Source organism: Buceros rhinoceros, unplaced genomic scaffold (genome assembly GCF_000710305.1).
Source record: "Buceros rhinoceros silvestris isolate BGI_N320 unplaced genomic scaffold, ASM71030v1 scaffold3057, whole genome shotgun sequence".
Taxonomy (NCBI): Eukaryota; Metazoa; Chordata; class Aves; order Bucerotiformes; family Bucerotidae; genus Buceros; species Buceros rhinoceros.
Window position 1 is genome coordinate 109,822 of NW_010422737.1, and position 20,656 is coordinate 130,477.

The window sequence follows — 20,656 nt, forward strand, 5'->3', positions numbered from 1 at the left end:
GGAGTTACTCTACTCCTCCAAATGGCAATGTGTATTGTGGATATAAAGCTGCCAAACCTACTGAGAAAACTATGTAAAATGAAAAAATATCTTTTATTTGTTTGTTTTAAAAAAGATTTAATTAATTGAACATACAGAGATAAACATCTCAGAACGATTTCAGGAGAACTGCTTTACAAGAACATTACCAATTATTCCAAAACTGAGCAATGCCACTATAAGGTTAAGCAGTGGTATTTCTAGTGTGTATGTATTTGTGACATGAGTACCTTAGTATTAATCATATTCTGGTTTTCCCACAGAGCCACTGATGTAGACAGTTTGAAGATTAAGAGTGATATTAATAACATTTAAAAGAAATACAAAATTAATAATTTTTTCCCATGTCATTAAACCATGATAGGTAAAAAAATTCATAGTCCTTATCATCAGTACATCCAAACAGATTGAAAATGTTATATTTTAATGACTAATCCCAAATAATTTATTCATTTGGCAAATTGCCTTACACTTCCTTCTTGATTACACAACACTGACTGCTCCACTTGGATGATTTAAATGTCCAGACAAGCTTCCTCTGTGATGTTCTTTTGGTCAGATGGATGTTCCGTTTGGAAATGTCTTCAACTTTGCTGTCTTTGGATTGACGTCTTATAATACCAAGGTATGGCCTATGTATTTGACTCCCTGGCTACTTAATAAATAAGATTTGATGTTTTGTACATGGGCTCTAAACAGCCTTTTTATGACAACTGTTCTCTCTACAGATCTCAAATTGCTTTCCTTTTGTGAGCTGTTTTGATAAGAGAGATGAGGAAAACTGTACATCTCAGATCAAATGATTCCTCACCTAACTTAGTTTTCCAATATCTGTCTTCCTCCTTTCTTCTCTGCAAATATTGTCACAAAAAGACCATCTCTGAACTCATGGTGGTGTAGGATCAGAATGATGTTTGATCAATGATGTCGACTTTGTGTGACTTCATTAAGACATGACAATCTCCTCAAGTGCTGCTGTTACTCCTTTGTTACAACCAAGTTATCAACAGTGTTCATCTCTTCAGCCGCCTTTCTAACTGTATGAACAGATCTCCCAGTATGTTGCTCATTAAGAAAGCGGTCAAGTCCTGCACCTTTACATGACTTGCATGGATCTCTTTTCAACTGGTGCTTTCGCTGAAATATTCATGTCCTTGGGAAACTTCTGGGTTTTCTACAAACACGCATCCTTAAATACCCTGTCCTTTGCGTTACAGCATACTTATTTATAACAGTGGAACTGAAGCACTGTCTCATTTTCTTCATTATTGCTGACATTAGCCTGTCATTAATTTTGGTTTGCAGCCACCTGATACTACAAAAGTGCAGTACCAAGTTGTTTTACTTAGAAGGGAAGAAATTGGCTAGTACTACTCTTAGCAGTTGGACAGATTACAAGAGGAGCTTGATTCCAGTGCCACACCTAAATGTGTATTTGCCTCATTGGTAGTAGAGAACACCAAGTGTCTTCTAAATGCTCTACATGAGTGATCCTTAACTGCTATACAGCATCAAGAAGAGACTGCACATTCGTATCGGTTAGAGATCTGCAGGTTGGCCTTCAGGATCGCTGGTGCTATGCACATGCAAAAGCAACTTTCCCATTTTCACCATTCATGATAATTGCTATGAAGATCAGTCAGACCCTGGCTGTCTTATTATAATTACGTCTAGTTTCTTTTCAGGAGTTCCTGACGTGCTTGTTTTGATCCAGCTCTGAGGTGGCTGGATTAAGCTCATGTCGTTTTAAGAACTCTTTTCTACAAGGCATTATCTTATGTGGACAAGGCACCAACAACTGAAAAAACTCACAGTTTTTGTTATACAAAAGGAGTCTTACTCCTTCCTTTCTACCACTTTCTTTTACACAAAAGGAGTTAACCGTATAGATCACAGGAATAGTTCTACCACAACTTACAAAAACTCTTAAAGCGTTTTGAAATTGAAAATATAGAAGCTATGAACGTAGAGGCTGTGGAAACAAAGTATCATTTATTGTCATTTACAGATACCACTTGATTAAAAATGTTAAATGTTTAATGAGATGTTTGCATTTGACAAGGTGTCATTTTCAGCTATATAATGTAATATTAACTTTGGAAGGTAGAATTTTGTGTACAAGGCAATGTAAAACGGAAATGTTAGTACATACTGCTAACAAAAATTTAATCTTAATACAGCTGAGTATGTAGCTTATTAACCATCATCTGATGCTTTCATTTCTTTAATGAAAACTTCCAGTTGCTTTTTGTACCTAACAAGAGAATTTCAAGATTATAGAAGATATTTTATAAACACAACACATAAAAATGTTGAAACTTGTCTCCTTAAGTTGTTTTTTCCACACCCAGCAGTTTACAGATATTAAATTTTTTCAAGTTATTGCAAGTTCTTTTTGTACATTTTATGAAGATTTCTTATCTTCCTAGAGGATGAGGAATATGGAGATAGAATTTCAAGGCTTGAGTATTATTAAATGACATGTTTTGCAAAGTCCTAGGTGGTTTTTTTTTTTCCTTTCTGTAGGTGGAGTGGATGTTGTATCAGATACTTTAAAAACTAAAACAATATGAAATTGTATTGGCCAGAATGGTTACATGATGCATTAATTGAAAAATAAAATTAAAATGTAGTTGGCAAATTCTGGGACCATAACCATATTTCCTAATACTAAAAGCATATCATAGTAAAGAAGAAAAAAAATTGAATTTAATTTCACTTAATATATACGCTAGCTCTCAAGTCCTTGGTGTTGTGGCTTGATTAAAAATAAACTTAATGCAAACATTTTTCTAGAGGGAAACAAAATGAACAGCTTAGGAAACTGAACGTATTTAAATCTGACAAAAGGTCAGCTATAGATTCTGAAGGAGCAGAACTGTGCCCCAAGAAAATCAGCACAGTATATGTAAATGAAGCAGGAGTCTTAGAAAATTATTTAAGGTTTTATGTGTAAACATTTGTTCTTACAGATTTTAAGAAACTGATTCATTTGATTATGCCCTTTTCTACCGCAAGTGCAAAAGAACTGAGAGTATTACAGGAATCAGTCAACCACTGATTCTTTTAAGACTAAACCTCACATTAAGTTAAAATTTACAAATTACTCTATTGCAAAGAATTCTACGAATTATGAAATATCATCACTGAAGTGTACCAAAACCAAAGGCAAATAATAATTTAACCAGGGATTTTTTGATTTATATACAGTTCAGTATATGTATTAGTTTCTGCAAGTTGATACATAAGCATGACAGAAAAATACGTGATATCTTGAGGCTTTTGAGTTTCCCTTAAACTGTCTTTAAACTAAAGCTCATTTGTCCTATGGTTTCCTCCACGGAATTACAGTCACCCTCTCTGCCTAAGATAATATCAAGATGTCTCAATCTTGTTTTTTAATTCTTTACCACTATCAGTAATTTTATCTCTGAAAGCATAATTTCAGTATACCCAAACTTGCAACTGCTTTGTATATTTTTCTTTTCCTTTCCTTGCGGTCAATGTTTTCCAGTTGCTCACACTTCAATGTAAATCCTATGTCTAAGAAGAAGAGCAATTCCTTGACTGCTACTGACCATGGTCACTTACATACTTTCTAACTTAAAACCACGAAGTAGATACATTAGGAGGGGAACACAGTGCACTCCCAGTACCCAGCCAGATCCAGGTAAGTAGGAGGAGGTGAGCAGAAGCACTCCTCAGCTGTTTGCACAGAAGCACTCCTCCGCCTTTGCTTTTGCAGTTACTTACACCCTACAAAATACTTCACCTTACCCCCCGCCATGATGAATGGTTACTTCACCCTTCCAAACTATTTCAGATTAAAAATTCAACAGATTTTGTGAGATTAAACTATGTTTATTATCAATGTTATCATCATCCCAATTGGGATTTTATATAACTGAGTTTAATGAGCACATTTTACTGTTTTCTAATAGCAAAATTATAAACAAAAATAAAGGATGAATGGAAGGTTGTGAGACTGAGAGGTACCAGGACTGAAGGAGGAGAATGGTTTTGGGTGAACCCAGTATAGACTTTAGGCATTAAACCAAGCTGAGTCTAAAGCATATATATCTCCTTTCTAGCACTCTACATACGCAGACAAATGATAATGAAGAAGCATTATTGTATGCAGCTATATGATGTAAAATTTGATGGCTATTACAAAAATCCTTGGACTGCACTCAGTCTCCACAACGACAACAACAATAAACTATATATGTTTCCTATCTACATGATAGAACACTTTCAAAGAGATTATATGGCAATTTCAAGATGTGAGTAATATATGCTATTTACTTTGATTTCCTCTGAAACAATATTTTCCTCAAAGATGAGAAAAACTTCAGTATTTAAAAAAAATTCTTTTATATGTTTAGTATTTAGTATGTTTAGTATTTAATTTAGTTTAGTATTTAGTATTTAGTTTAGTATTTAGTATGTTTAGTTTAGTATTATGTTGAGGGGTGCAAAAACACAGCAGCCCATCTAGTTGCTTTCAGCTGACATTGTATTGTCTGCATAGCAATTTTTACATAACTAATATACATATATTATAAAGCTGCCCTAAATCTTTAAAATTCTGAGAATAGATTGATGCTTTACTATTCAACGCTACACTGGCTGGCTACTGAAAAATATAATGAAAATCAAACACCATCTCCATGGTAATATGTGGGTCAACGGTGATGAATATGAAGCTAATTGCTATATTTTCATGGATTATAATAAAAGTAATGACCTGCAAGTCAGGATTTCCCTCGCTGATAATAATAATCTGACTTAAAGAGCTTCTGGCTAACAACAAAGTGCTAGGGACATTTCCCTAGTGAATGAGTTCTGCTTAATTAAACTTCATTGAGGGAGCTGCTACATATTTTACCAACTAAAAGCAAAACCGAAGCCACAAGAAGAAAAGAAAGCCAACTTACAAAGTGGGGATGTATCTGCATTGACATTTCCTCCTTTAGGATTTATCTTCTGAGCTTGACTTGCAGGAATAGGCTTATACGATTGACCTGTGGCTCTGTACATGGCTTGAACCCAGAGTATTCTATCCTGCTCATCGTCGCTGGCAAATATAACGGTATCACCTTCTTTCACAGCATTGAAAAACATTCGACCACCCTGAAGACCTGGTGCACGAATAGGAAGGTAAACTTAATAAATACAAGTTACTTCTAAACCACCATCAATGCTTATCACAGTATTGATTTTCCTCTGTGTGGGGGGTGGGTAGGTGTTAAAACATTTCATAGGTATTTATGACCTAGAAATACAATAAAATCTAGAGCTATAAGGATCAAATGGTAATACATGGCAGTAACATATAAGTAGAGTAAATATAGAAGTCACTGGGTAAAATATTTCTGTAATTCCACTTCCGATTCCAATTTATTTCTTATTCATCATCTCTGTTTCATATGCTGCTTTGCATTTTTGAAACACATCCTCCTCTTCAGCATCATTTTCTTAGCTGAAACTCCCCATTAACTTCATCGCTTCTTGAACAGAAGCAGCTCCTCACCTCTTACCAGCATTGCTGCTTCTTCCTTGGTCCCTTTCTCTCATTCTGGTGTTTTGTTTTGAGAGTGCATAACCAGCACAGCACACAACAGTCAACATGGCTGTGCTGGGGATTTTTTTTTTTATGAACACATTGTTTTGGTTTTCCAAACACCTTCTGAGCGTTGTTTGCCTTCTCAATTATTCTAAACATTGAGTCAATGTTTTCCAAAGACCAATCTTCAATATCTCAGAAGTCTCTTAAATTCATAACCCTCCACTGCATAGGTAGAGCAGAATCGTTTTTCTCCTTATGTGTAACTTTGATTTCCCTCTGCCATTTCAATACTAAATTGTGTAGATTTTTCTGATACCTTCAAACTTATTTTTGATTACTCTCAGTAATGTGTCTTTAGCAAGCACTTTAGCATTCACCTTCTTTTCTAAATCATTTATGAATATACTTCACAGGACACTGTCACATGACTCTACCATCAAAAATAGAGAGAGACTGGCTAGAATTAATAACTTTTCCCTTTTATCATATGTGGTCTCACAATGTTTCATGCAACCTTAGTGTAAGTTTATTATTCATTCTTCTTACAACAAGTTTCTTTCTAAAAGCGTAGTTTTTCACACAAGAAAATCCTAGTGGAAAAATTGCCAAAGAATCCTGGGTTTTTTTTTTTGCTGTTAGATCAAAAAGAGCAAATTGAATCAGCTGTTTTATTCAAACACACCGTACTTCAGAATCATGTAAAGTACCTGTGTGCGGAGCTGTATAATCCACAGTGTATCCTTCGAGTTGCATCAGTTCCTGAGGCTCAGATTTCTTTTCTCTGTAACTGCACATTGCAAATGTGTATTGGCTAACCTGAATAAGAAAGGACTTCTTAATCGCTGAATTGTATAATACATGTACCATAGTTTAAATTAGCTTTCAGCTGTGCTGAAGAAATAACCCCTTTTTTTCCCCCCCGAATCATTCGCAGTGTAAAACTTTGCATTCTTTCCCCTTCCTGCCGAAAGGAAGGAAAAAACCCCAAACCATAAACACATCTCTCTGCAGTTTCCTGAAATACAATTTGTTTTGGTCTGATGCTTTATGAAAAATTGAAAGGATGCAAATTAGTGTCTGGTAGGGAAAACTCTTATCGCTGTGGTACTGACCAAACTGCTCAGTCTACTGCGTGAGAAAAGAAGTCTTGATTTCCAAGTAGCTGGAAAAAAGGACTTTTATGTATAAAGGTGCTGTTAGCAGGAGTGACACAATTACCACACAGCTGGAAAGCTGAACACATAATCTGGCCAATTCTAGTTAAAGAAGGTAAATACCAGAATCTTCAGTTTGATTTTATAGTCTAATTTCTGCATTTTTTGCACCTGGGTTAACAGCCATCTCCAGATTGCTTGGCCCACTGGATACAGCACCATGTAGGCCAAGCAGCTTGACACTGGCATGAACAACATGAGTTACTTCTCATGAAGTACAATTATTAAAAAAACCAAGAAGGCAAGAAGAAGAGAATCTGTCACCATGTGGTTTAAGTCTCTCTAGACAGAATAGCAAGTGATAAGGAGACTTGAGGAAAAAGCGACTGGGAAGATAAAGAAAGGAATGTAAGAGCTGGGAGAGGAAAATCAATCACTGAAACAAAACCAAGGTGTCCCCAGCCTTAAAGATGAGCTGTAAAGATTGTAAGAGGTGAGCAGAGGAATGAGCTTGTGAACATGTGTACCCTTGAAACTTAAGGGAACTGAATTTACATGGGCCTCTGAAACTCTCGTCTCCAAGGACTGTGGGATACCTGGCCAACTGACTGGTTTGGAACTATAACAGAAATTCTTAGATCTGTAAAATTATGCAAGAGTCTAAGGATAGGCAAGGAGCTTGCCTAATAGATGGACCATCTTTACATCAGTTGCTGACTGCACAGCTAACTGTTACTCAGATTTATTTCTTTAGCTACACTTCATAAACGATCCTTTTTGAAGTAAAATTTTGACAGCTGATTTCCTGTGTTCGCTGGTGCTGTACCTGTACACCACACCACCTCAAAGTGCAGGAACTTCAACTGCTATTGACAAAAGACGTTTGACTGTCTGTAGAAGATCAATAATTTTAGAAAATAAGGATGGAAGGTGTGATTATTATCTGCATAATGCTCTAAAAATATTTCATTATTTTAAGTATTTGGGGTTTTTTTGAAACAGGATTATGCTGTGCTATGTGTGCGCAGTGTATGGTGACTGAGCATCCTCAACAGCATGTACAAGCAAAAGGAGTAAGTGTAACAGCTCTCCCTGCAAAATTGCCTCAAAAGGCCTCAAATTCTGAACAGATGTCTCCAGAGCCACAGCAGAAGTCTACAGGTGAGAGAAGTTAAACATGGGTATTCCAGTTTAATTAATCCATTGGTTAAGCAAAGGTAGTTTACAGGAGGTAAGAATTTGTGAGGCACCGTTAGGCAACTAAAAGTGAGTGCCCGCTTTCCACACCAAACTGCGTACATTCACTTAAGTGGGCTGTACCAAGAAGGGAAAGCTAAACACAAATACAACACATGCACAAAAAATTCTAGTCCATCATCTGAGAAATTCAGATTTTCATGCTATAAGGGACTATCACAACCAGCCAGCTTGCTCTCCAGCATGACATACACAACAGAATTCCACCTCGCTGTTTACAAACGGAGCCCATAGTTTTGCTGTCATTTATAGTTTGTATTTCAGAAAATTACTGCATTTTGGTTTGAAGATTTTAAGTTACCCCTGGGCTGGCAAGGCAGGGCCTGGCAGGAGCAGGGCAGCCGGGGGCATCAGGGCAGCCCCATGTCCAGGCTGGGATGTGGTCCTGCGGGGGTGTCCAGTTGAACGGGGCCCTTTGCTGGGCAGGGCAGGGCTGTGGGAAGCTGGGGACCAGCCCTGCTGTGGTGTTACTGGGGCAGGGGAGGATAGTCCTGGGAGGCTGAAATGGGCTCCTGGGCTGTTTGCAGGGTGGAAGACCCTAGTGGGGCTGGGCAGGGACAGCCAGGGTCAGCAGTCCCCTCGGGGCACCGAGGCAGGGCTCAGCCCCCGTGCCGTGTCACTTGCTCTAGGCTCAGCAGCAATATCACCTCCATTACTGCCTGGTATTCCCCTGTTTATGTTTCCAAGAACCGTATCTGCCCTCGCACACAACAAGAAGGGAGCTGCTGGTTAGTCACACACCTCTAAATCCTTTGTAATTAACATCATATTTCATGAGAGCTCCCTTCTCTCCTTTTCTTGTAAAGTGAATCTCCAGCGTATACTAATTGTGGAGATGCAGAGGATGCCTATTTTTTTTAGATTTCTTCAGCCACTTCATGCTTTTGAAGCCAAGCTTGTGAAAGATCAGGGCTATGCATCTTTGTTCATTTTTAACCTCACCTCTATAACAAGATAAGGATTATAAATGCTATTGATTTTACTTTTTTCCAATGTATTCAAATGCATTCTTTTATTTTAAAGGAACGATTTATTAAAAGACATTCACATCACAATCAGTATTACACTTCATCTTTTTCTTGAAAATGAGACATTTTCAAGTTTCTCAAAGAAACAAATAGAAAAACCTCTAGAAAACTTTGTTGGGGGAAAAAAGTCTCAGCAAAATAAACACAGAACTTGCCTCATTTTTTTTTTTTTTAGTAATAGTAATTCTTGACAGAAGAAAAGGCAATCACCTTCCTATAACTGAATTGATCTGAATTTCATGATTTTCCAGAGGTCCAAATACCTACCAGCTGTTCTGTCTATTTGTAACAAAGGGGAAAACCAATAACCTGTGCATGCAAGACAGACAGATAGGCACAGAAATGTGGACATGACTTATGAGCAGTGTCTCTAGGGGATGTCCTGATGGGGCAGAAAGACCTTGTTTAACGTGCTGGGAGGAACTGTTACTGCAAACCTGGAGGCTGACTCTGTGGTCCCTGCTACAGGGAATCGATGGGCAGCTCGCTGCAGGAGCAAAAATTAGCCTGCACGGCAGGTGTGTTTAGAAAAAAATGATCCATGGAACAAATGACTGCCTTTTCAAACATAGAAAAGATGAAGTTAAAATGACAGAAATGAATCTGCATTCAGATTACTGGAGGAAGATACTATCAGACAGTAAATGAAGTAACACACAGCGTGTCCAGCTGAGGCTTTTCACCTAACACATTACATCTGTCCTTTTCCCGTTTGAAATTAATAACCTCTTAGAGAAGTTAACTGGACTGTAAAAGGAAGAAAAGCATATATAATGAAGAGGTTAAAATTTCCAGACTCTGTAACCTTTCTATAACGTTGAGCTGATCTTTCAGAAACCACTAACAACTTCTAGTACGTGTAGCAATAATGACGGTGCACATTACTCACATCACACTCCTGAAAAAATCAACACTTTTCATCTAATATCACACCTGAGTTACATTTACAAAGCATGTGTAAATCATACTGATAGCCTCTGTCTTATGTCTCTGAACAGATTTCATAGCCTTAATATTTTACTAACATAAGCTAAAAGCTAATCTATAGAGGAAGACTTGTCAATATGTCAAGAATATATCAATGCAACAGACTAATATTTATCACTGAATGCTTATTTTCCACGCATTGACTTCAGCTTATTGTCAGTGTCTGCATCATGGCTGGACTATATAAATGAGCCAGAGCTGTCTGGACAGTAAATATTGATTTAACACAGTATTTTTTTTTTATAGCCTTATCGAATTGGTAGCTGCTTTAAAATGAAATAGATGTCTGAATCCCATCACAGTTGGAAAATTCCTGCAATATTGTCCTCCAGTATTTCAATTTCAGCATAGAATGCAGAGGATAGTTAAAATTAACTTGGCTGAAATAAACTGGTCACCCAGATGGTTCCATATCACACACACAGAAAGGCTATGTGTCTCTTAGGTAGGCACTTTAAAACTCAGATGACACCTGTGGCTTACAGGAAGTGACCAAAGTCTCCCTTTTTGTGAAAGGGGGGATGCAAAGAAGAGTGTTAAAGAAAAACATGGAGGACAAGGAAGCATCTAGCCTCTTTTTTTCCCTGATACGTTATTTTCCCTTCACATTCATGCCTTAACAGCTATCCTATATAAAGATCTTTCCAACCTTTACAAAACTTAATAAAGTCACAAAAAAAGGCCCTCATCTCACAGAGGTAAAATCAGAAACCAAATGAATTCAGCAGACGTTCAGGAAGATCCTGTTCATCCTTATAATGATTACTCACCAATTATCAACACGAAAGCCAATTCCCATTGAAGCCAGGGAGAACATTGCATCAAGTGTACACGACATCAGGTTTAGCAAGAATAATGTGTAAATTCTCTCAGCTTTTAACTTTACTTCATTAAAGACCTTGTTCAGGATGGGTTTTTTTTCCACATCTTTACAGTTTTCACCATTTAGGAGTAAGAGAAGACCAGATGAGTGTGACTGACAGAGAAAGGAATCAGGTTCTCTGTAAAGCAGTTTTAGAAGCCTTCACTCTTAAAAAAGCTTTATTAACAGGCTTCATCCTTTGTATGACATTTATGGAGACTCACACTTTAACAGTTTGCTGTCAACAAAACAAGGGATACAGAAGAATAGCGTTCTCTGCCCTGATTAAGAAGAATGCAAATTTTTTAACTGAAATCTGAAGACAAGCCCAAATAGAAAATAATGATTTTTCCAGAGATGCAAAACCCCACTAATTTATCAGTTTTGACCACTCAAAATCTAATTTTTCAATTTTATTAATATCATGTTAATGTCACCATTTCCTAACATGTGAAAATACAATTCTAGGTTTGGACAAAAAGTTATGAAATACCAGCCCAGCACATTTTTGTGGCCAAGCACAATTGCTACACTAGATTTTCAGAAACAGCTACATATTTTAACCCAATTAAATATTGCAAGAACAAATAGAAAAAAAAATATTATTCAAAAAATATTTATAAAGAAGTTCTTAATAGTAACTATCGTTGCTTTAATTTTAAAGGCAGGAAATCTTTGTTGACATAGTATAAATGAAACAGTAAGGACACTTCGCGAAATGTAACTTTATTTTAGGTTAAGTGCTGCTAGAAAGCTGTCAACAGAATGTTTCAAGGTCACAACAATTTAATTCAGAAATTTCTAGGTTTCAGTTGAAACATTGTTCAGTATAGGGACTCATTTATATGTATGGAAAACACAAATGACATCTCTGTTTACTACATATGTAAATTAAAAAAAAAAAACAAACAAAAACCCCTGGATGTCTCTATGCAGTAAGAAGCTTGGAGTGGTGTTGCATAGGTTGCCTGAAGATACTAATTTACTAACGGCTTCAGGAACCATACATGAGAAAACTGATAGTCCAAGACTCCTTTTAAACGAAATTTCATGGCAGGTGACTAACCTGAACAAGAACAAAGTAGCGCTTTTTCCACCGCTTCCAAACCTTCTGTCCTAGAGCATACAAGTATCTGCAAAGGAAATAACAAAGGGAATGTTTTTCCATTAACAAAAAGCATGATATCAGGAGGACCCAGTACAAATGAGTGTATTCATTTGCTCTACCCACTGAGCAGCTTGTTCAGTGTTGTCACATCTAAGACATGATTTTTCCTTCTATTTACTCAGACCATAAAAATGCAAAGAGGTATTCCTTTTCACTCAAAATAAGACAAAAAGCATAAACAAAAGACCTCATGTTTGAGAAGATTGACGTAGTAATCACTTACATTTCACCAACTGCATCTGAAAATAGAATAGCTTAAAGTAGAACACTTTTGACTACACAGAAATAATGATTGTTAGTAAAGTTCAACTCCTCAACCCTTTTATTTCTATTTGGTTTCCATAGATTTGCCAATGTTCCTCTAGTCTGTGAGCAGTCGGACACAGTGTCAGCTTGGGAAAATGGTCAAAAAACATAATACCAGTGGACACACAAGATTAATTTTTTTTCCACACTAAACTAGAATTTAATTTCCCAAACAGAAACACTTCACTATGTCAGTTTCCAGGCTTTGAATCAGATGAAGTTATCAAGGGCATCAAACAGTGAGATGACAAAACCACAGATGTTGATACTGTTTGGTGGTAGAGGAAGAACCCTCAATACTCAAGAGGTTGCAGCAAGTTTTATGACATTATAGTGACGCTTTTTTCTGTCACTGTGGTCATGTTGCACTGTTGTTAAAGACAGGAAGAGGAAAAAGATGAGCTGTGGGACTCTACAGAAGAGCCTGTGAAGGATCTGCTGCTTAAAACCTGACATGAGAGTCAAATTTCCTAAGAGATGTCTCTTCTGGCTGGCCAGCTTCTATCCAGGACATCTATTACAACCAGGTGGGCCAAAGGCAGAACAAACACCAAAATTGTTGAGACCAATGAATGCTGGCTTCACAGAGCACTCTCCAGAGGATACTAGTATATATATTATGGAGAAGCTGTAATAACTAGGAACAGAGCTGGTTGGTTGGTTGGTTGGTTGGATGACGGGTAGAGGGATAGGTACCTTTGTGGTAAGAGGATAGGGTCTGCTGCCCTCTACTTTCTGATCACTCTGGAGCTTTGTTGCCTGGTGTTTGTTTTTTAACTCAGTTGAAAAACAGCAATGAACCAACAGCTCACGTAAAACAAGCAAATAAGATAAAGGAAACCCCTTTTTGCCACCTGTCCTGGATATACACTCAAGCACGTTTTTTACCACTTTAGGTATTACAAAGGACAAATTTTTGTCTAATATGAATTCATTATGTTCAGCATAATGCTTATTAAACATGGTGGTTTGTCAGATTACATAGCGGCTCCCTTGTCAGCACAACACTAATATTCTGCCCTTCTTCAACTCCTGCTACCCTTGTGTTGAAGCTCTGCCTCGCTTGGTTACTCTGCTTTTTATTCACACAAGAGAGAGGACAATTGGATTTGCGTACATGGTTACCAAGTGATGTAGCTTTCTTTGAATAGTCCAGATCCTGCCACACTCTTTATAGCTTCTTAATTCTGTGATTATTATAAATGCAATAAAAAGAAAAGAGATGAGTAAGGGTTATGTCAGAAAGGGTACAAAAAAAAAAAAAAAAAAAAAAAAAAAAAAAAAAAAAAAAGAGCCTAACAGGGTTTATTTGAAAGTTTATAATGTTTTGCAGCTAAGGAAGCATTTACCTCACAGAGTGATAGGGCGCATATTCTCCCACAAAATACAAACTGGCTTGCCTTTCACGTGTTTCAAAAGCACCAGGCATGTTCCCCTCGCTCAGAACATTTACTCTCCCCAAAGCACACCACACTGTTATTACCCTGTTAATGTCTTCACTATTGCCATAGGGTGCAGGGGGAATGGCTGATGAATTTCACTCAGCCTTGAAGATTAATGACCAGGAGGGCGAAAAGTAAAAAGATCTACAGGTGGCATTTGGGCTCTCTCAGTCCTAAGCATTGTTCTTCACAGTGATTCTGTCACCATATTCCCCAGAATATTCTGTAGGTTTCTCTGATGTACGTCAGAGAACAACTGCCCCACGGACTGTGAAGACCAACTGAGAATACACAGTTCTCAAATGCTACAGTACAAAGATCCTGACCATGATCCCACCCTCTTGGCATGTCTTAAATGACTGTAAAGGAGCCGCAGGCTAACAGAGGATTCTTCTTGCTTGAGAGTAATCCTGGTACCATCAGTGGCGAGTAAACCTGGTGTCATCACCAGCAGTGACTTTATGTTCTAACAGGAACACGGCAGAAGATAAGTAACTCAACCTTAGAATCACTAGGTTTAATTAATTCCTTTTCATTATTAACCGAGCCTGGTATAGAAAGGTGCTTTTAAAATAAGGGATCTTAAAAGAACATTTGCTATCAGAAAAAAGGTTAGTTGATTTTTAAAATACTTTTCATACAAGATATATCACATATGGTCCTGCAGTACAGGCAGAACTATCACATGTCACAGGAAATTCAGAATTATAACATTACAAAATAACTAAGAACACAAAAAAGAAATTGAATAGCAACATGCACTTATTACTCCTATAAATCACTTCCAACTAAGGTGTTAAATAAGAGCTTCCTTGGGAAACAAAGGAGTGGAACATTAACTACCTTACTTTAAAATCCACTGGTCTTAGATAAGATTAGGTAACAAGGAAATAGCATTTGTGACAAAGCTGGGATTTAGTAGAGAAGTGTAAAGCCTTATGCTACTTGGTTTTACAAATCACTATAAATGCACAGCTCTAATCTGATGTTATTAATCCCTCTTCCAGTGCCATAGCTAATGGTGACAGGTTTTTTCTAATGTACAAAGTTTCAGCCATTTACAAAGGATATATCCTGTGCTTTTCTTAAGAGCGCATGCTCCTGATCAATTCTTACTCAAGAGTCTACCATTTATAACCAGGAGCCAAACATCCCAGACTCCTCTTTAAACTGCTCTTTCCCATTTATTTTCCACTGAAAAAATGGGAAGCAAAGGACCGAAGAACCTTGTTAAATTTGGAAAATAGTATCTAGGATTTATAGAAACTGCAGCTGTTGCCTAGAACAGATAGTCTACAAAAGCCAGTTTCCAGAATTAAATGACACTTGGGTTTCACAACTGGAGCAAAAAATTAATAGGTTAACAGATTCAGAAGTGGACCAAGTCGAAGAATTTTTTTTTTTTTTTTTTTTTTTTTTTAAGATAGGGAATTACACGATTTTCCAGGGGTCTTGGGTAAATGTCAGTACCACAAACCGGAGCAGACCCTCACAGTCACCAACTCGCAGAGCTGCAGCCTGCTATTTCTCTACCTATATGTGTCTCTGTATTCACCTACAAGCCCCACTCACTCTCTCCATCCAGAAAAACATGCATAAGATGCATAGTGTTAACTGTTTGGACCATTTTAAACACGTTCAAGAGCAACAAGAAACAGAAAACAGCCACTCCTTTAAAACTGTACCTTTCTTTAAGTAAAATATTCTGTGCAATAAAAAGAAGAAACCGATATTCAGAAGTAGCCAGTTACATATTTCTAAAAAATTAACCACACCATTTGCTACAATTTACCTCACTCTAGTTTGGGTTCCAGAGTTAGGATAATCTAAAATAACTGTTGAATTATTACAGTTCAGCCTGAGAGGCTGAGACGGAAGATACTAAAAGCTCCCCTGTATCTGAGCACTGAAACAGTAATTGCTTATTACTAAATAGATTTATTCTGACTTCTCTTTAAGACCATGTTTTGAAAGTGTTTAATGAGTAGACTGACAAGTAGTTAGGAAAGACTGGTCTTCTGATGTAAACAGAAACAGATATAGATAGCAGACTTTTACTCTGTAAAAATATATTAATATAATGAATATGTACACGTAACATCTGTATCTGCACATGTACACACCAGAAAGCATATTTACAGTTAGCACATATATGCTTGGTTGCCTTCTTCAGTCTTTTTATACTACTCACATAATTTCCAGTAACTTAAGATGAATACACCTGCTTTTATTCAGCACATAGAAAACAGGACCTTGATCAAACATATTGAGTCATTAAGTGCTCCTCCAATGAATAGGTTTTCTAACAGTTTTGTAGTAATATGAAAACGCAACCAACCATACAAACCATTCAATCGCTTTCCTGAGTCTTTTGCTCTTAAAAACAGTTCTACAATTTCCTTCTTTTCAACATTATTTAATACTTTCTTTCCCTTCACTCACTCCCAAATTAAAAAGTAAAACTCAGATTTGAAAGAAGTCACAGATTTACCTGATTATACCTCACAGTGCTTACAATATGGTGGAAAAATAAACAGTTACTATTTAAAGTTCATTTTCCTGGAAAACAAATAAAAATAGAAGAAATTACATTTCCACCTGGATAAAAATGTTTTATATATCATCTTGTCTCTGCCAGTAGCATTTTCTCCTCCAAAACCAGAACAAACAAGTTGAACAACCATTTTCTTTGAAAAGTCTGAGCACCACTGCATTTTAAATATATAAAGGTTGAAAATTTTTCAAAGTTTCATTTCCTTGTGTTACAAAAATGTAAAACCATATTGCTAAATATTATAGTTCACTTTCAGTTATGTGCTGGCATACACAGGAAAGAAGATGGCAGCTTATTTGCTCTAAGTCCATGCTGTGAGATGCAGGGTCCTACTTTTTGATGAAAAAATCAGCACTAATGAATAGCTGAAAAACATAATTGAGTGTGGTATACTGGAGCTATTCACTGCTGGAGAAATGAGAAAGGACTTACTACTTCTACAGAGATCATTTTTAGACTGGCCTTTTTATTCTAAGGAATGAAGCAATCTATCTACATCTTCAATGATAAATTCTCTACTTGTAAAAGGCTTCATTTATCACAAACAATGAAAAAATATAGAAAGAAAAATCAATACGTGTAGCAGTTTAGTCCAGCAAAGGCCTTTCTTAAAGAGAAACCTCAGTCAAGGTTGAAAGAGCAATTAATGCAGTCTCAAAAATCTGGGCCACTCTGATAGAGTTCGGTTAACATGTGGCAGAAGTAATCATCCACTTGTGAAAATGATTTTCAGTTCATTCTCAAACACCTTTCAGACACTCATGATCCCATTTAACTGATAACAATACAGGCTATCTGTGGGCATCACTGCATTCGCTGTGAGAGCCAATGGGGACCAAATGCCCACAGGCACTTTCAGTCATCCCTGCCTCCTGCATAAAAGGAGTCTTCCTTGCACCACATTCCTTCTTTTATTTAACCCCACAAGATTAAGCCATTTTTTTGTCTTCAGTTGAGGACAAGAGAGAAAACTGATTCAAGACAACAATATGACCTGGGTCATAAGAAACCTAGCTGTAAACATTTTCCAATTCATTTTAGTACTTTCTGTGCTCTTGAGAAAAAGAACTAAATAAGCCTTCAACAAATGGAATGAAAAAAATCAGCCTAAACTTCTACTGTAATTATGCGTGCTAAGGATAAAGAAATGTTGAAGAATGTCAAGTAATACAAACACCACAGCCACAGAAAAGAGTTCCATTTATTCCAATGAGCAAGATACTCATAATTGGAGCGAGAAAATGCGTAGTTTTTTTCCCCTCCTGAACAACTTTTCACTTACATTATAAATGGTTATTGGTATGCTGGAAGACCAGATATCCCTAGATTCTTTAACGGTGATCTCTTACTGCACTCCACAGTGCTTGAACATTTGTGAATATGCATGCCAGTACTTATGAAACCTGAAATAACTGCAATGGCAACTTGAGAATTATTAATCCAATTTATGTCATAGCATGGAACCTATTGGTATGTAAAGTGGGAGTGTTTGTCAAGACAGAAAAACATTCTTTAGCCTTGAAAGAATTCCAGGCAACAAAAGAATGCAATCTTTCAGACATAACATAAATGTCAAAAGTTCTCCAATTCTAATGTAACCTAACTGTAATGTACACAGCTAATGTACGCAGCACAGCTGCGAAACAGACGGTGCTGAGGAGCAGACATCCACTCGGTGCTTTTTGATCCAGCTTACTTTGGACTAGCTCGAGTTTGAACCTATGAAACAAAGAACTACCAGTGGCTGCAGCACATATGGGTGCATCCCTGGAGCGCATCTCTTGGTTTAAGTTCATCTAAAAGGATAACAGCTGTTCTGTGATGTGAAACAAAGCACAGCAAGCAGGAACAACTAAAAGACTGGTTTTGTAAATGAAAATATGAATTTCAATGCTAAAAAGTTTCAATTGCACTGCTCTCCCTTGAAGATCCAGTCTGGCTGTGGAAAGAGTTTAAGCTGCCAGACCTTAAATAAGTCAGAAGCATCCTGAGCACCCAGAAGCATCCTCAGCACTAGACATATGTCCGTGTCACTGGAAGCACATGACATTGCAATTAAATAGAAAAAACTGGTGACCCTTTTTACAGCCAGGCAGTGATATTACTTATGTTCTAGAAAACCTAAATGGCTGAGGACCTGCTAATATGAAAAACCCAGTTTTGTTTCTAGGTCATACACTGCCACTGATGGAATCAGTCAAAACACCCTGCTCAGTGTCACACTGCTGTAAAACAAATCAATGAATTAAGCTGACAACTAAAGCAACTCCAATTCTGGAGGTCCAGTGTTGAAAAGAGCCCACTTTTGCAAAGAGTGGCAAAGGCTAGTAAAGGCTAGTAAGAGCAACAGACTCTTTTAGGAACGATACTTGGCTTTGGTTATCTCTGGCTGATATGTATTTCTTTTCATTGCCTAGAAAGATACTTTTGAACTGACATAACTTTAATTTCGTAAAGAATACAGACCTCAGCAAAGCTAATTTTTTTGGTATCAAAACATATAAATAGAAAAAGATGCATACATTTCCATCCTAAAGATTGTCAGTTCTCAGTATTTTCATAACATTCTGTATCATCATCACTAGTAGGTACTTTAAAGTCCTTATGAGTTAGTATAAAGAGGTTCATCTGATCTAACAAAGGCATGAGGAAATATATGACACCTGGTATCCCTATTTGTGATTTGAAACAAAGCACAGAAATTATGATAATCATTGAATCACCTGGTTGGAAGAGACCTTTAAGATTATTGAGTCCAACCATTCACCCTGCACTGCCAGGGTCCCTAATCCATGTCCCTCAGCACCACATCCACATGTCTCTTACACATCTCCAGGGATGGGGACTCCACCACCTCCCTGGGCAGCCTGTTCCAATACTTCACAACCCTCTCTGTAAAGAAGTTTTTCCAGATATCTAACTTAGATCTCCCCCGGCGCAACTTAAGGCCATTTCCTCTCATCCTATCACTAATATTAGTCTAGCACTTTCCCTCAGTTTATGTGCACAGATGTTTATTCAGAATGTTATGTTTTTTAAAACTATTTTGTAAAATTCTTGATGGATTTTTAAAAGAATCCCTGAAATAATTCAATTAAAAACACTATTTTAAAACACCACTGAAGTTTTGAAACAAATCATCCTAACAAGTTCTAACTTCTCTGTCATTACATTCTTAATAGGAACATTGCTTGACACTTGAGTAGTGCTTTATAAACTTCAGGTAATTACTCCTCACATGTCCAGTGAGGGATGTTACCATTATTATATTAGCTTCTGTGGGAGAGAAACTAAAGCAGAGAAAAGTGAGAACTGTTCAGAACTGAAGGTCCTAGCACAGCAGAAGGAACATTCAGGGAAGCCCCACACCACCCCTTATCTTCTAGACATAGGATAATGCACTTCAGAAGCCTGTAAAGGTGTTCAGCTCTTTCACTTCATGTGTCAAAATATGCAAATCATTCATGAATTGAAAAAAATATAAAAGAAAATATTCCAAAAGGAAACAGCAAATTAAATATGTTTGTCTTTGTAACTCCACTATGCCACTCCCAGTGACCATGTTTCCCTTCTACATTGTATGGCTCCAGTGTGAACTACTCAGGGCCTATTTCGTCTTCAGAGCTTTGCAAATTACCCTTCGGAAGTGCCCTTCTGTCTCCATCAGCTATACCAGATCCCTGCAGTGCCAAGACTCCAAGCTTAGGCATTGCAGTTAGTTACCCGAAAAGAGATGAAACAAAGGAGGCTTTCTGTTCCTGTTTTTCCACGCCATCATGAAAAGTAGTTAAAGTGGCATTCACAGAAAATGTCTGTTGTTTGCAGTCTGACAAAAGTAGTACAGCTCAAGTCAGAATAATATGTATTAGTTTGCTCTTTTCAGTTAGGGCTATGAGGTAAAGCTTCTGTGCATACAATGACTGAACTTAGAGGATGAGGAACAGAGACTACATTCACTGTAAAGATTTCAAAATGCTTCCACACTTGCTATAAAAGAATGGTATAAAACCCCATTCTTTTTAGTTGTGCTACTACAGAGCAGTCCAGAATGAAAAGTGCTAGAGCACAATTTAAGCAAGAGTGGGGAAACCGCAGTTCCCTTCTTGGAATTCATGTATAAACTTTGAAATAGCAGTCTCTCCCCACACTGCAGAAATAAAAAACTTGTTATTGGAAACTGATTATCTTCAGAATTAAAATTTTGATACTTCATGCTGACATACATTGGAAAATTCCCTTTTAATCTACCAGACTTCATAAACATTTGAACCAATGAATATCAGCTCTCTT

General features: G+C 37.1%; 1 protein-coding gene across 1 annotated transcript in view; it reads right to left on the reverse strand.

The window, feature by feature from the left end:
* The window catches only part of CADPS2 (Ca++-dependent secretion activator 2), a 120,827-nt gene extending 107,028 nt beyond the window's left edge, over positions 1–13,799 (reverse strand). Inside the window, exons 1-4 of the mRNA XM_010140154.1 lie at positions 13,720–13,799; positions 11,963–12,029; positions 6,316–6,424; positions 4,977–5,180 (exon numbers count right to left, since the gene is read on the reverse strand). Of these exons, the coding sequence (XP_010138456.1) occupies positions 4,977–5,180; positions 6,316–6,424; positions 11,963–12,029; positions 13,720–13,799 (460 nt within the window). The remainder of the gene's footprint in view (positions 1–4,976; positions 5,181–6,315; positions 6,425–11,962; positions 12,030–13,719) is intronic.
* Positions 13,800–20,656: the final 6,857 nt, after the last annotated feature.